The 13,625-nt window shown below is 40.6% G+C and overlaps 1 protein-coding gene across 4 annotated transcripts in view; it reads right to left on the bottom strand.

Moving 5' to 3' along the window:
• Positions 1-13,625, bottom strand: part of ZZEF1 (zinc finger ZZ-type and EF-hand domain containing 1) — a 117,195-nt gene that overhangs the window by 65,826 nt on the left and 37,744 nt on the right. For all 4 annotated transcript variants that reach the window (XM_045526050.1, XM_045526051.1, XM_045526052.1 and 1 more), the window contains exons 10-17: positions 12,282-12,373; positions 11,748-11,896; positions 6,424-6,535; positions 5,145-5,360; positions 3,937-4,037; positions 3,312-3,481; positions 2,590-2,723; positions 18-88 (exon numbers count right to left, since the gene is read on the bottom strand). In XM_045526050.1, coding sequence (XP_045382006.1) covers positions 18-88; positions 2,590-2,723; positions 3,312-3,481; positions 3,937-4,037; positions 5,145-5,360; positions 6,424-6,535; positions 11,748-11,896; positions 12,282-12,373 — 1,045 coding nt within the window. The remainder of the gene's footprint in view (positions 1-17; positions 89-2,589; positions 2,724-3,311; positions 3,482-3,936; positions 4,038-5,144; positions 5,361-6,423; positions 6,536-11,747; positions 11,897-12,281; positions 12,374-13,625) is intronic.

Here is a 13,625-nt window from a genome sequence, read left to right as displayed (position 1 = left end):
GAATATAATAAACTTACCTAAAATATGTGCACAGTGAACGGAACGTGAGCTGCAGGGACTGCTTGTGCTCCTGCTCGGTGACATTTTTCTAAAAAACCAGAAACATTCAGAAAATCTACTCCATGATGTTCCAGAGACTTATTAGAGCAGGGTGAAATACCACCACCCACTGTTCCCAAGTATGAGGAAAGCCAAGGTCAGCAGACTACCTCATAGTGCCCAACTAAAACCTGGTCTAGTGCTATGAGGGGGCAGAATCAACCATCTCAACAGAAGATGGCAGGTGTACTTCATTTACTGCCAAGTTAACATCTTCAAGCTTTCCTCCTTAGGAAAATGACCTCCAAAAGCTATATCACTGCACATGCCAGCCCAAGAGCAAAAGGCAGGGTCGGAGTACATTTGTAATGAAATTTCTGTTTTTGAACAAAGAGGATCAAAGCTTTCCCTTGATCCTGTAGGTTTACAGTCTATGGTGACAGTTATAGGAATCACATCTTGATGGAGACAGAACTACTTAGCACTGTAAAAGGCTGGCAGTGCTGCTCAACTCATCAGCATGAGAAGGGAAAATAACCCTTGTCACTGATGTCAGAAGGGATGGGCAAAGGGAGGGTGACTGGGATTCTGCTTATAGATACCAATGTCATTCAAGAAGTCACATGCCAAAAAAAAGAAGTCATATGCCCTCTATTTTTCTGTGTGGGACACATGCTCAGCTACCTGGCAAATGCTTGCAGCAAACAAGTAGGACAGAGCCCCACCCATAGTCCAGTGCGTCTGGTCAGCTGATGCTGTCAAAGGTTTTATCACTCACAATGTGAGAAGTGATTCCTCAAGCTGACATGCAAATTTTATATATAGCTGGAAAACAAAGATTCTTCCTCCTCTCTGAAACCTTCCTCAATCATTCGGCCTCAACATAATTCTCCTCTAAATGCTTGTTGCAGATGGAATCATTTTTTCCTTGTGCCGTGTGTCTGTAGCCCTTTGCCATCAGGGACCATATTTTATGCTTCTTTTGTTCCCTCCTTTATTTCTGTAGACCTTTATGCATCCCACAGAGCACTTCTAATGTGTGTTTGTTAACTGGTTGTTGCATATAGAAATGCCTTTTTAAAATGTATCTAGTTTTCTTTGTCAAATTCTTTTTAGTAATTCTATTCATTGCTTGTCTACACAGCCAATAAAAATATCTGAAATCATATCATCTGCAGATAATTGTTATTTGTTTTATTCTTTTCAACTGTTATTTTTACAATTTCTCTTCCTTGTCCTATAGCACTGACTAGGACCTCAAATACAGTATCGAAGAGAAGCAGTGACAGTGAGCATCCTTATCTTATTCCTGATTTTGAAAGGAATGCTTCTAGTGACCCACCATCAAATACGTTTATTGCAGGTTTGGGGTACATGCCCTCCACCAGATTAAGGGAGTTTCCTTCTATTTTGAGTTTGCTAATGGTTTTGTTGTTTTAAGCATCATCAGAATTTAATCTTATTAAAAATTTTTCTACATTTAGTGATGTAATTTTTTTCCCCTCTCTGATTTCAAATACTGATTTTCTAATGTTAAACCATCGTTGTAGTTCCAGAATAAATCCAACTTGATTATAATTTTGTTTATATATTGTTGGACTAGTTAACATTTCGTTAGGATTTTTCTAACTATGTTCATAAGCAAGATCAGCTTATAATTTTGCTTCCTTGTACACTCTTAACTAATTTATCACCTTAATTTACTTACGTTTCTCTATGTTTTACTTTCATTGTAACACAGGAACCTCTAAAGTTCCCTTAACTGTTTTAGGTGTGGCCTAGAAAGAGAAGTTTTTGTTTTGTTTCAAAGTATCATTTTTTTTTCATGTATCATGCTCATTTTCATATAGAAATCCTTCTTTCAGAATGAGAAACATGGATCTTTGTACAGAATATTCCATTTAGTAACATAATGCTTATAAATACTAAAAGCATTTTTCACCCTCAGTACTAATGTCTGAGTAACATGGAGAAGGGGTCTAGGGGGGTGAAAAGAACCAGCTGAGGATTAAAATTTGGTTGTCTTTCCTTTACAGATACATACTGAAATAATTTACCAATAAAATACATCAGGGATTTACTTTGAAATAATGCTTGGCATAGGGGAAGGAGGGATGAGCAGGTGAGGTATATTATAGATGAAACCAGATTAGCCTGGGTTTATAATAGTTGAAACTAGGTAAAGGGTACATTTGGGGGATGGGGAGATTCACTGTACTATTTAGTCTACTTTTGCATTCATTTTAAGTTTTCCTATAATAAAAAGCTAAAATGTCAAAAAGAAAATTTAATTGTAGGCAAGTCATGAATATGAAGGAGGCTATACTGTCACTTTGTTATGAAACACCAATTGGGATTATCTGTCATCCCCACCTTGAGTACACGGCCATGTCCTTAGATATCTGTGTGTCCCACACAAAGCTCTGCATACAGTAGTAACAAATATTCAGGAAATTGAAACTGACAGTATATTCCTAGAAAACAAAGACTAATAAATTTCATCCTCACAGCCCTCAGAAATGGAAATCCAGACTTTTAGTGAATACTTGCCATCATGGTGAAGAGATGGTTTCGCCGGGTCTGTCGATCAGGAAAGAAGATGGCAGCCCCATTGAGAAGGGTATTCCTGACTTCTTGCTTTAGTATCTCCATGGGCACAGAGTCTCCATCCACCCTATCTACCACTGATAAAAATGAACAATAGAATCAGCTTCAACATAGTCCATCTATTCACTTACAATATATATCTGCTATAATTAGCCTATAAACTCACTACTCTCCACTTTGTAGGCAGTGTAAGTAAATTATTGTTGGCTTACATTTAACTAGAACAAACACTGTTTAAATACCAGTTTTTATTGCATTACTTCCCTATTCTTTTGAGACACAACTTGGCAAAGACTTCAAAATAACTTCAGATGGTCACGTGTGTTTCATCATCAATTTATCACTACAGTCTCTCTCTCCCTCAATCTACCAGCCTCATCCCAGTGTCTTAGCTGACATTAAGGCTCAATAGTGTGACAGTAATTATTCTCAATATAACACAGTAGTATATCTGAAACCAGGAAGAAATGAAGTCAGCTGATGATGAAACAAATCCTGAATGCAAACTAGTAATGCAAAAGAGCATCAAAAGAAACACTCATTGCCCACAGCGGCAATCCTTTTCTGGCTTGCACAATCACAGGACCCCTCTTCTGTACCACAGCAGGAGGCCCTGTGGGCTACCAGCAGAAGGTCGCATTAAAGAAAAAAACCCAAATCCCTACCATTGCATAAGTGTGTGTAGAGCTCCTTGGCAGCCTCTGCTCCTTTGAGGGTCTGGGTTGGAGCCTTTTCCCCCTCTGAAGCAGCCAGTGCATCTCCCTGCAGCACCGAGAAACAGCTCTGGAGGAGCTGCAGAAGCAGGGTTTGGGCACAGACGCATTCTTCCCTCGGGCTACAGAAAAACAAAGAATATCAGCCAGCAAAAGGGCAGGTTGCTTTTACCCTCCAAAGCCAGACAGCTGTCTACACAAGACCTTCCTCAAGGCACCCGGCTCCTTGAAAAGAAGCCAACTGAGAGAAAGAAGAGTGGAACAGAAAGAATATTGTACTAGGAGCCTGAAAACACAGTTCCATCTAACTCTGCCCATTGTGGGGAAGAAAACTCATTTCTGGTCCTGCTTTCTCATCTGTAAAATGAGGCGTACTATAATACTTGAGCTGCTTATCACTAAATTGAGTATTTTACAGAAATCAAGTATTTCATAGAAATGTGAGGTGTTATTTTCAATAACCAAGTATTTCAAGTCAGAATATATACTAGTAGGAAGTAAAAAATTTATAATAGCAAAACTCAGTGTTTTCAGTTTTGTTTATATGATTATCACCTTATAACAAATTCTGACCTACTTTTGCTTTAATTTACTGTAAAAATTCCAGAAGATCTGCAAATCAAGACCTGCGAAGTCCAGAAAAGATTTATATTTTAGGCCACTTTCCTTCTGCTGCACCTAAAAATTATAAAGACCAGAAAAAATAAAATTAAAAAATGCATTTAGAGAAATAATGTAATGCCTCATTTACCTCTTATTATTGAGGGACAGGGTGGCTCTACATGGGTGAAATTCCATATTACTGGTGCTTACTCTTAACTCCTATAATGAAAAGTTTATCAACACCTATTTTTGGCTTGAAATTTCCTAAAATATGTGTGCATGTATATATGTACATATGTACATAAACGTATATATACATGTAACTCCCCCCCCAACACACACATCCACGAAGGCTCCTGACTTCACAACAGTACTGGGGACATAGGTCAGTCTCTACTGGATGGTGATGACTGTCCAGGACTGTACTGCAGTAATGCTTGACCCCTCCCCACACCTGGGCTGGAAGGTGCCAATTCTACTGTAAACGCTCCTGCTACTCCTAGACATCTCCCTCTAATCTGCTCTTTGCTGTTGTGATACGAGCGCTTAAATAACGAAGACCAAGCAAGCTGTATATAAACTGAGTCACCAGCCTCTGAATGTGCCTTGAAGCAGAATGAAAGTCAAGAGAGGAAACTGTTCCAGACCACACTGAGAGGGCTCCACTGGCCTCCTGAGGCTACAGGGAAGGCTGTAAGAATCTTCCTTTGAGTGAGTCATCACTATGTTTTATTAATGACCGTAAAAGTCAGTATAAAAAACAAAAATGATTTTAAATCCTGACATTATTTTAATACTTTTAGTAAATAACTAGAATTCACCTAGACTTCAGGAATAATTCTCTTGGGACTTAAAGAAGATATAAATCCCATGAACGTGCTTTGTTTGTTTCCCCCCAGCAACCATGGCCAGGGATCTTTAGGATGTGTCTGTAGGTCTATTCCAGGAAGCCTCACATGATGGCCATAAGCCATTTAATCCTTCACTGACTGATGCCATAAATGCCCAACACCTCACTGTCCTCAGCCTTTCAAGGTCCTCACAGCAGCATGATGCCTGCCATATTCATCCACACTACATGGCTTCAGCAGGGCCAGGTTTCATCAGCTGGGATACATTTCCCTTAACACTGTCATTCACTTTTCCTAAAGAAATGTGGTCTAACAACTGAGGAGACCCTACCAGGTCATGGGCGAGCTGCTGGATGAACTGAAGGGTCCTGAGAAGCAGCGTGGCCCCACAGACACGCTCCTCTGCATCCTTTTTGCAGTGGACACAGATGGCGCTCTGCTCTGCTTCTGCTCTTGCGGGCCGGAGGTAGCCACTGATGCTCAAGCCTTGCACTCCCAAGCGCTCTGCTGACTCCTGACGGGTGCAGAGGAACTTCACCATCAAATACTAGGAAGGACAAGAGAAGGATTCAGAATCCCTAAACAGCGACAAAAGGGAGAAAAAGGCCTTTCTGGGAAGATCTTCTTATGATTTTAATAATTTATTAGGTACCATTATGCCTAGCACTGGAGACACAAAATGTAAGTCCAGTATCTATGACAAAAAGAAGAAAAAGACAATACAAGTGCTGAATAAAGTCAGGTTTGGTAACGATCACAATAAGGGAAATGGTATCATTACTCCCTCATCAATACAAAAACAGGATTAAGAGAGGATGGATAAGAGATTGCTTTGTGGCAGTCATTTTGAAACAAAAATCAGATATATGATGAAAACAGTCAATGCTCTCAGCAATCATCTCAAAGCCTCTGAGTGATTATGCAACCTATGTGCTGGAACCTAGGAAACCAGCCTGGTCTACTCGAAGCTAAGGCCATTTCAAAGCCAAACTTCTACACAAACTATCTGCTTCTTACAGTGAAATCTCCTTTGTTGAGGGCCTTTCAGAATACACTATTTGACTACTTAAATATTTACTGAGCACCTACTATGTATATGCCCTAAAGATAGTTCTTAATTCTGTTATTTAAGCCAAAGTCTAAGATTTAGGCTTTGAGGTTTAGAAAAAAATTAAGTAGCCAGATAATCACTGCTTCTTTCATCGCTATGAAAAAACAACTCTCTTGCACTTATGCCTGTGTTCTCACTGTTCTCTCAGCCTGAGATACCCTCTCCACCCTTTTAGCCTGGCTAAAAGATGATGACTTAATCAACTTCCAACACTTGGCATCATGCCACCTTTCCTTGGATGCCTTCCCTAGTGAATTCCAGGATGGGTTAGATATTTTTCTCTGGGTTCCCACAGCTCCTGTATCTCCCTTTATCACAGCCCACATCACGGTGTCTATACATCTCTCTCCCACAGACTATGAACTTCTTGAAGGCTGATGCACCTCTAGGGTTCCAGTGTTGGCACAGGGCTGGTGCACAACTGCCACTCAGTAAATGCGTACAGAATAGAAGGAGGGGAGTGGGTGAACACACGAGGCCACAACTCAGTAATGCTTACTTTGGCAACTCTGCACTGTTGCAACTTGACATCTGCTTCATCCCACTCTTCTTCCAGCTCAAACCAGCCAATAGGATCATCCTCTCCAAGGTCATCAGACGAGCAACCAATCCTGCAAATACAAGGGTAATCACAAAACATTTTCCTATTTCTAAACTTCTCAAGAGTCTAACAAAAAAGGCATCATCTCAGTGGCATTTAAATTGTATTTACAGCCTATTAACAATCAAGAACAGGCACCTGGTACCCCTCTGAACACACGAGGGAGTTAGTGGTGTTTTCCTCTCCATTTATCAGCCTCCTCATCTGTGAATTAGGAACTATATCAGCCCCAAATACAATCTGGGAACTAAGGAGAAAGTTTGCTTCTCTAGATAATTGCCTCAATCAAAGAATGAGAGATGAAGTCAGGCATCTTAGATGAGATACTCAGGAGCGAAGTACCATGCAACAGGTGGTGTGTGCTTCTGTAAGGTAACAAAGGAGATAGGCAGGGTGCTGTGGCTCACACCTGTAATCCTAGCACTTTGGGAGGCTGAGAGACAGGAGGATTGCTTGAGGTCAGAAGTTTAAGACCAGCCTGAGCAAGAGTGAGACCTTGTCTCTACTAAAAATAGAAAAATTAGCCAGGCTTGGTATTGCATGCCTATAGTCCCAGCTACTCAGGAGGCTGAGGAAGGAGGATCACTTGAGCCCATAAGTTTAAGGTTGCAGTGAACTATGATGATGCCACTGCACTCTAGCCTGGGCAACAGAGCAAGACTCTGTTTCAAAAAAAAAAAAAAAAAAAAAAGAAAGAAAGAAAGAAAAGGAAGAAAAAGAAAAGAAACAAAAGAGAGGCATGTTCCATTGTCTTTCCCTAGGTCTGGCTAATATGTATACGACCAACCTGAGGCTTGGGCCTCTTGCAACAAATGAAGAGTAAAAGCCTGGGAGCTTTCAGACCCAGGAGCTCCAAAAAACAAAAACCCCAGCCTTCATAGTCCTCAGTATCCTTCTCTGTTTCTTAAGAAGTCTTCCTTGAAAAGCACTCCAGCCTTGAGACTGAGGAAACACAACCGTATGCCACTTTCTTTTAAAAACTTGTTACTTAAATGCTACTTCCTTTCCAGGAATTAAATAACTGAGGAGAAAAAGGGCAGTCTTCTCAAGTAACATTCTTAAAACTGTACACTATTCAGTCTGTGACACAGCTACCAAGTTAGCAACACATGAGTATTCTGTACGGATAAGATAAACAAACACGGCTGGGTGTGGTGGCTCACACCTATAATCCTAGCACTCTGGGAGGCTGAGGCCAGCGGATCATTTAAGCCCAGGAGTTCGAGACCAGCCTGAGCAACAGCAAGACCTCATCTCTACTAAAGATAGAAAAAATTAGCTGGGCATGGTGGTATGCACCTGTAGTTCCAGCTACTCGGGAGGCTGAGGCAGGAGGATAGCTTAAGCCCAGGAGTTTGAGGTTGCTGTGAGCTAGGTTGACACCACGGCACTCTAGCCCAGGCAACACTGAGACTCTGTCTCAAAAAAAAAAAAAAAGGTAAACATAAGGAATTATGGCAAGAAGAGGAAAAAGATAATCCAGAGTAGGTTCTATAACAGAGAGAAAAAAATGTTTTTTTCTTAACGTAAGTCTTTCTTGGCATAAACCTTTTGTGATACAGTTAACCCTAATAGGAAAGATGGTATTCTCTTTACCCAAAACCACGTCAATAAGTTTCATCAATAGTGTATGTTGGGCCGGGCGTGGTGGCTCACGCCTGTAATCCTAGCACTCTGGGAGGCCAAGGTGGGAGGATTGCTCGAGGTCAGGAGTTCGAGATCAGCCTGAGCAGGAGTGAGACCCTGTCTCTACTAAAAACAGAAAGAAATTATATGGACAGCTAAAATATATATATATATACATACATACATATGTATATAGAAAAATTAGCCAGGCATGGTGGCGCATGCCTGTAGTCCCAGCTACTTGGGAGGCTGAGGCAGAAGGATTGCTTAAGCCCAGGAGTTTGAGGTTGCTGTGAGCTTGACGCCACGGCACTCCAGCCCGGGCAACAGAGCGAGACTCTGTCTCAAAAAAAAAAAAAAAAAAGTGTATGTTGGAGGATTTTTTTTTTAAATCTATTCTTGGGGAGTTGTTGAGGAAATCTTGGAGATATAGACAGCTGACCACGTGTCAGAGAACAGAAAGCAGCAACCTTATTCACCAGACCCTGCTACATAGTAGGCAGGATGGGGAAAGGAGAGTTGAATACTAGTTTTCTTAAGTACGCATAGCACCAAACAGCTGACCTGGAGCGTGCTGACTGCCCAATACCTGACCACAGGCATGTGACAAAAAAAGAAAAGGCAGGAAGATAGATGCATGTACATTAATGTTTTGATTTCCAAACTGGAGAGGGACTGACAATATGTAGGTCAACTAAATCAGGATTTAAGATTAGTTCAGGCTGGAACAAAGAGCTAAAATCATTAAGGGAGTAATGAATAGGCCTCTTTTTAGGTTAAAAAAAAAATCATCCTGCATAAGATGCAAAGGACCTTGTGTAACAGCAGGTTTAAGAGAAAAGATCTATTTTAATATGTCCCAAGAGTAGAACATGGCTGCTTAAAATCAAGTGTCACCTCTAGTTATTATTAAAAAAGAAAAGCAGCCTTTAAAAAGGCATATATGGGGCTAGGTGCAGCAGCTCACACCTATAATGCTAGCACTTTGGGAGGCCAAGGTGAGAGGATTACTTGAGGCTAGGACTTTGAGACCAGCCTGGGCAACATAATAACACTGTCTTTACAACAAAATAGAAAAAAAGTTAGGCAAGCATGGTGGCATGTGCCTGTAGTCCCAGCTACCTGGGAGGCTGAGATGGGAGGATTGCTTGAGCCCAATGGTTCAAGGTGACAGTGAGCTATGATTACACCACTATACTCTAGCATGGGTGACAGAGCAAGACCCCTAGCCTCTTAAAAGAAAAAAAAGAAAGAAATGAAAAGAAAAAGGCATATATGGGCCAGGCACAGTGTCTCATGCCTACAATCCCAGCACTTTGGGAGGCCAAAATGGGAGGATCACTTGAGGCAAGGAGTTTGAGACCAATGAGGCAACATAACAAGACCCCATCTCTACAAAAAATTTTTTTAAAAAATAAAATAAAAAGACATATATGTGTAATGGAAGGGAGATTTTAGGAGAGACATTTGTTCCAATTCATTTAGAGGGCTAAAATGAAGACCACAGGGTAGAAATTACAAATGTAGATTTCAAGTGAACATACTCTAATTACTGAAGCACTTTCATACGCAGTGAGTTTTCCATTGTCAAGAGTATTCTAGAGAGGCGGAATGACCATTTGTCAAGGATGCTGCCAAAGGAATTCCAGCAGCATCAGAGTCACCTGGGAGATTGTCAGAAATAAAAGTCCTGGCCTCACTCAGAACTACTGAATCAGAATCTGCATTTTCACATGGTGATTCACATGCATATTAAAGCTTAAGTGGTGCTGTCCTGGATGACATTTACAGGCTTCCATAACTTCAGCACTCCATTCCCTGCCACCTGCAGGAGCATAAACGGCAAGTCTAGGGTTCAGCTCCATGAGCTGTAACTCCCTAGTAGCAATAAGGCAGGCAACGCCACTAGTGACCTCTGTGGCTATATACAATAGATTCACTTCTAGACTTTGCCTTACTAACTTCTGACACCTGACACTGCTGCCCATTCTCTATTTCTTTAAACATCATTTTCCCGTGGCTTCATGAGGACACAGCCCTGGTTATTTTCCATTGCCCCTTATGTGCTGATGCCTCTCATCATATTGATCTAAGTTCTCTTCTCTTCCCAGTCCACACACTCTTCCAGAATGATCTCTCCTATTTCCACATTTTAAATTATCATTTAAATATCTCTTATATCTGCACCTTCAGCACAGACTTCTCTTCTAGGCTCCTGATCTGTTTATCCAACTGGTACCGGACATTTCAAAGGCTTCCTAGAACTTCAAATTCAACAGGACCAAAACTGAGTTCATCATCTTCCCCATAAACCTGTTTTTCCCTGGGCTATTTTCTATCCCAGAGAAAGGCACTACCGGTTTCCCCACCTGCCCAAGCCAAAGCCACTCACTGCTGCCTAAGCTTGTTCCCTCTCCTGCTCTACATTCAGTCGGTCCCCAGAGCCTATTGCCTCTGCCTGCTACTTAGAAGGTAGTCAGTCCACACCTCTCCATCACTGCTGCTGCTGCTCTAGTCAAGATCGCCAACCCTCTGGCTTCCTAGGTGACAGTGACAACCTCCTCCCATCCCACCTGCCTCTAGCCTTGCTCTCCTCTAATCCATGCTACACATGGCATGATCCAGAGTAGTACTTCTAAAACATGCATTTGATCTCCTTGCTCACCTTGAAACTCCTCAACAACATACTCCACCCCACTGCCTGCTCCCCACTCCAACACAGGATGCTTAAGGGTAGTCTCAACCCTGAGACAGAGGCAAAAAGACCCTTAATGATCTGGCCCTTGCCCAGCTCTCCAGCTTCATTTCTCACCACTCACCACCTCACAGTACACCTCGGCAACACGGGACTTGTCAGTTCCTTGGATGTGCCGTACTTCATTTCTGGACCCTCGTACCTGCCTCCTCTGTGTTTGGACACTTTCTTCCATTTCTTCAAATGGTTAGTCAACTCTAACTCACCCTTCATAAACAACATAACAGGCACAGAGGAAAGAAGAAAGAAAGAAAAAAAAAAACCCAACATAACAACACTTGCTCCAGGAAGTCTTCCCTGATCAGGTGAGATGATCTGCCGTGTGCTCCCACAGCGCCCTCTCTCCTACATAGCATACATAACGCTGTGGCCACTGCAGGTTTTATCGTCTTTCTTCTGAGCTAAACAATAAGCTCTATAAAGCAGGGATATGCCAATTGCCTCATTACAGTATCTTCAGTGCCTAGCATCGGGCCTGGCACATAGTAGGTGTTTAATAAATATTTTTGATAAAAGCAGGAATGGTAGGAGGGGGGTTGGGGCAGGGATAAATTTCCCAGTGGCCGGGTAAGACTGAAGACCCGGGGTTGCCCACAATTCAGGCATGTAATGTAATGTGTCATTACCCAGCCATTTTGAAGATGTGCATCCCTGGTCACAGAAGGGACTAAGTAATAGGCTATGAATAAATTAACACACACATCTTCAATATGCTGCTAGAAAGCAATGAATGTTTATGGCCACTTAGTGGCACCTTTTCTATAAAGACAGGGAAGCACAATTCATCAAGAAGAGAATGGATATATTTTTATTAACTACAAAGATTTGTTCTGCTCCTTACCTGCTTTTTACAAATTGCCTGAACTCTTGAAGCTTCCATTTGTCATATTTTTCAAACCTTTTGAAGTGTTCTTCTGCATGAAATTTATCAGAAGATGAATTATAGGCAAATACCAATCCACACTGGGCACCAATGCCACCACGTCGAACCTACAAACAGAAATCAGGACAAAGTATGTCAAAGGGGCCTAAGTTCTGTGGTTATTTTGTTTCCAAAAAATACGGTTATATTCAAATAGCATAAAGCAAAATCAAACCAATGAAACAATCTTTCAAGTAAATTAAGTCTTGGAAAAGTAAGGGGCTTCCCGAGAAATGTTCCTTAACTTTCTCAATCCTTGTAATTTATACCACAGACTTAATAATCCACACATCTTTGTGTCCCTGCCCTCTGCTACAGGCCTAACAAAGAGTAAATAACCATTAAGTGTTCAATGAAAATCCAATGACAGGGACCTCTGAATACAATACTATTACTATTTTTTTTTTAAAAAAGGGTAGTAACATTGCTTAAAGAAGGTAGCATGAGAATTACCATAATTCTGATCTGTGTAACTTGGAAGGCAGATTCAGTTCCTGTAGAAAAAATAGTACTTGCTCTGGTTTTTCCAGTCTCTGTAAGAAAACCTGAGAAAAGGAAAAACTAAAGTTAGGATGACTGATTCATTTTTATAACCCTATAAAATAATCTTATAGAACTAAGATGAACAAAAACAAACCATATCCTTTGAGGCAGGGGGCAACTGGTCTGTCTGGTGCCTTCATGAAAATCAGAAAAATGTCCCCTTTGGACAGGTGCAACTGCACTGATAAACCCCTAGGTAAGCAGCACACTGGCCAGGCACATTCTCTCACCCTTCTAGGCAGTCCTGCTCTGAGGTAACAATAAGGAAATAAATGTTTATAAAGATGTGACTTTAATTCAAAGAGACAAAAGACAGGACAATCGATCACCTTCCTGAGCCATGTCTAACCATGACTGATGGTCGACTAGGCTGATAAAGGCAAGCAGGCTTAGAGGTTGAGAAAGGGAATAGTAAGCTGCTAGAACACTCTATCAAGAAAGATTATGAAAGACTTTCAAATGGACAAAATAAAAACTGGGTATCCTAGCTAACACTCTGGGTTGTCTCCACCTTTTATTGTCTATAAACTATTTTATAATCCTGTAAGTTGTAGAATACTGGTAGTAATGCACACGATTCTTGGCCATTCTGTGGAAATGTAGCTGATTATTCCTTATGGATACTGACAAATATTTTATCTACTTGTAAATTAATTTCAGCATTCCTATTGGTCTATGTGTATTTTATGAATTGTCCTTTGAACTGTTTACAACATCTTACTGGTTCCCTTGTTAATTAATGAATGAGTGAAATAAAAATTTTGATGTGTTAATTTATATTTGAATGAGAGACGTGATTTATTTTTTCTTGTTGTTAATTATCCTTTAACAACTCACAAAAAGGTCTTCTGCTAGACCCAAGGTGTCTTTCTCTTTTGAATTTCTATAAATGATGTAACTCATGCATATGCTTAAGCCAGCATTATTATTTTTTTCTGGGACTCTGAGTTGTTCGTAATCACAATGCCTATCAAAATGAAAAGACTAGAATCAATTTCATGGTTTCTATTTCATTACTATTCAGTTCAATAAAACAAAAATTTATGAAGTTGAATTTCCATAAGACAATGTACAAAATTTATCACCAAAACTAAGAAAATTAAATACAAAGGAACTTTTGCTAATTTATCGACAGAAGCTACTTTATGATCTGGTTCTATTCTACATAGTAATTATGTATACAATTTTAAAACCACATTGCCAGAAATTCACACTACTCCACTAACAGTAATACTAAAAACTATCTCAATTATT

Source organism: Lemur catta, chromosome 15 (genome assembly GCF_020740605.2).
Source record: "Lemur catta isolate mLemCat1 chromosome 15, mLemCat1.pri, whole genome shotgun sequence".
Classification (NCBI taxonomy): domain Eukaryota; kingdom Metazoa; phylum Chordata; class Mammalia; order Primates; family Lemuridae; genus Lemur; species Lemur catta.
This window is presented reverse-complemented; position numbering and strand designations above follow the sequence as displayed.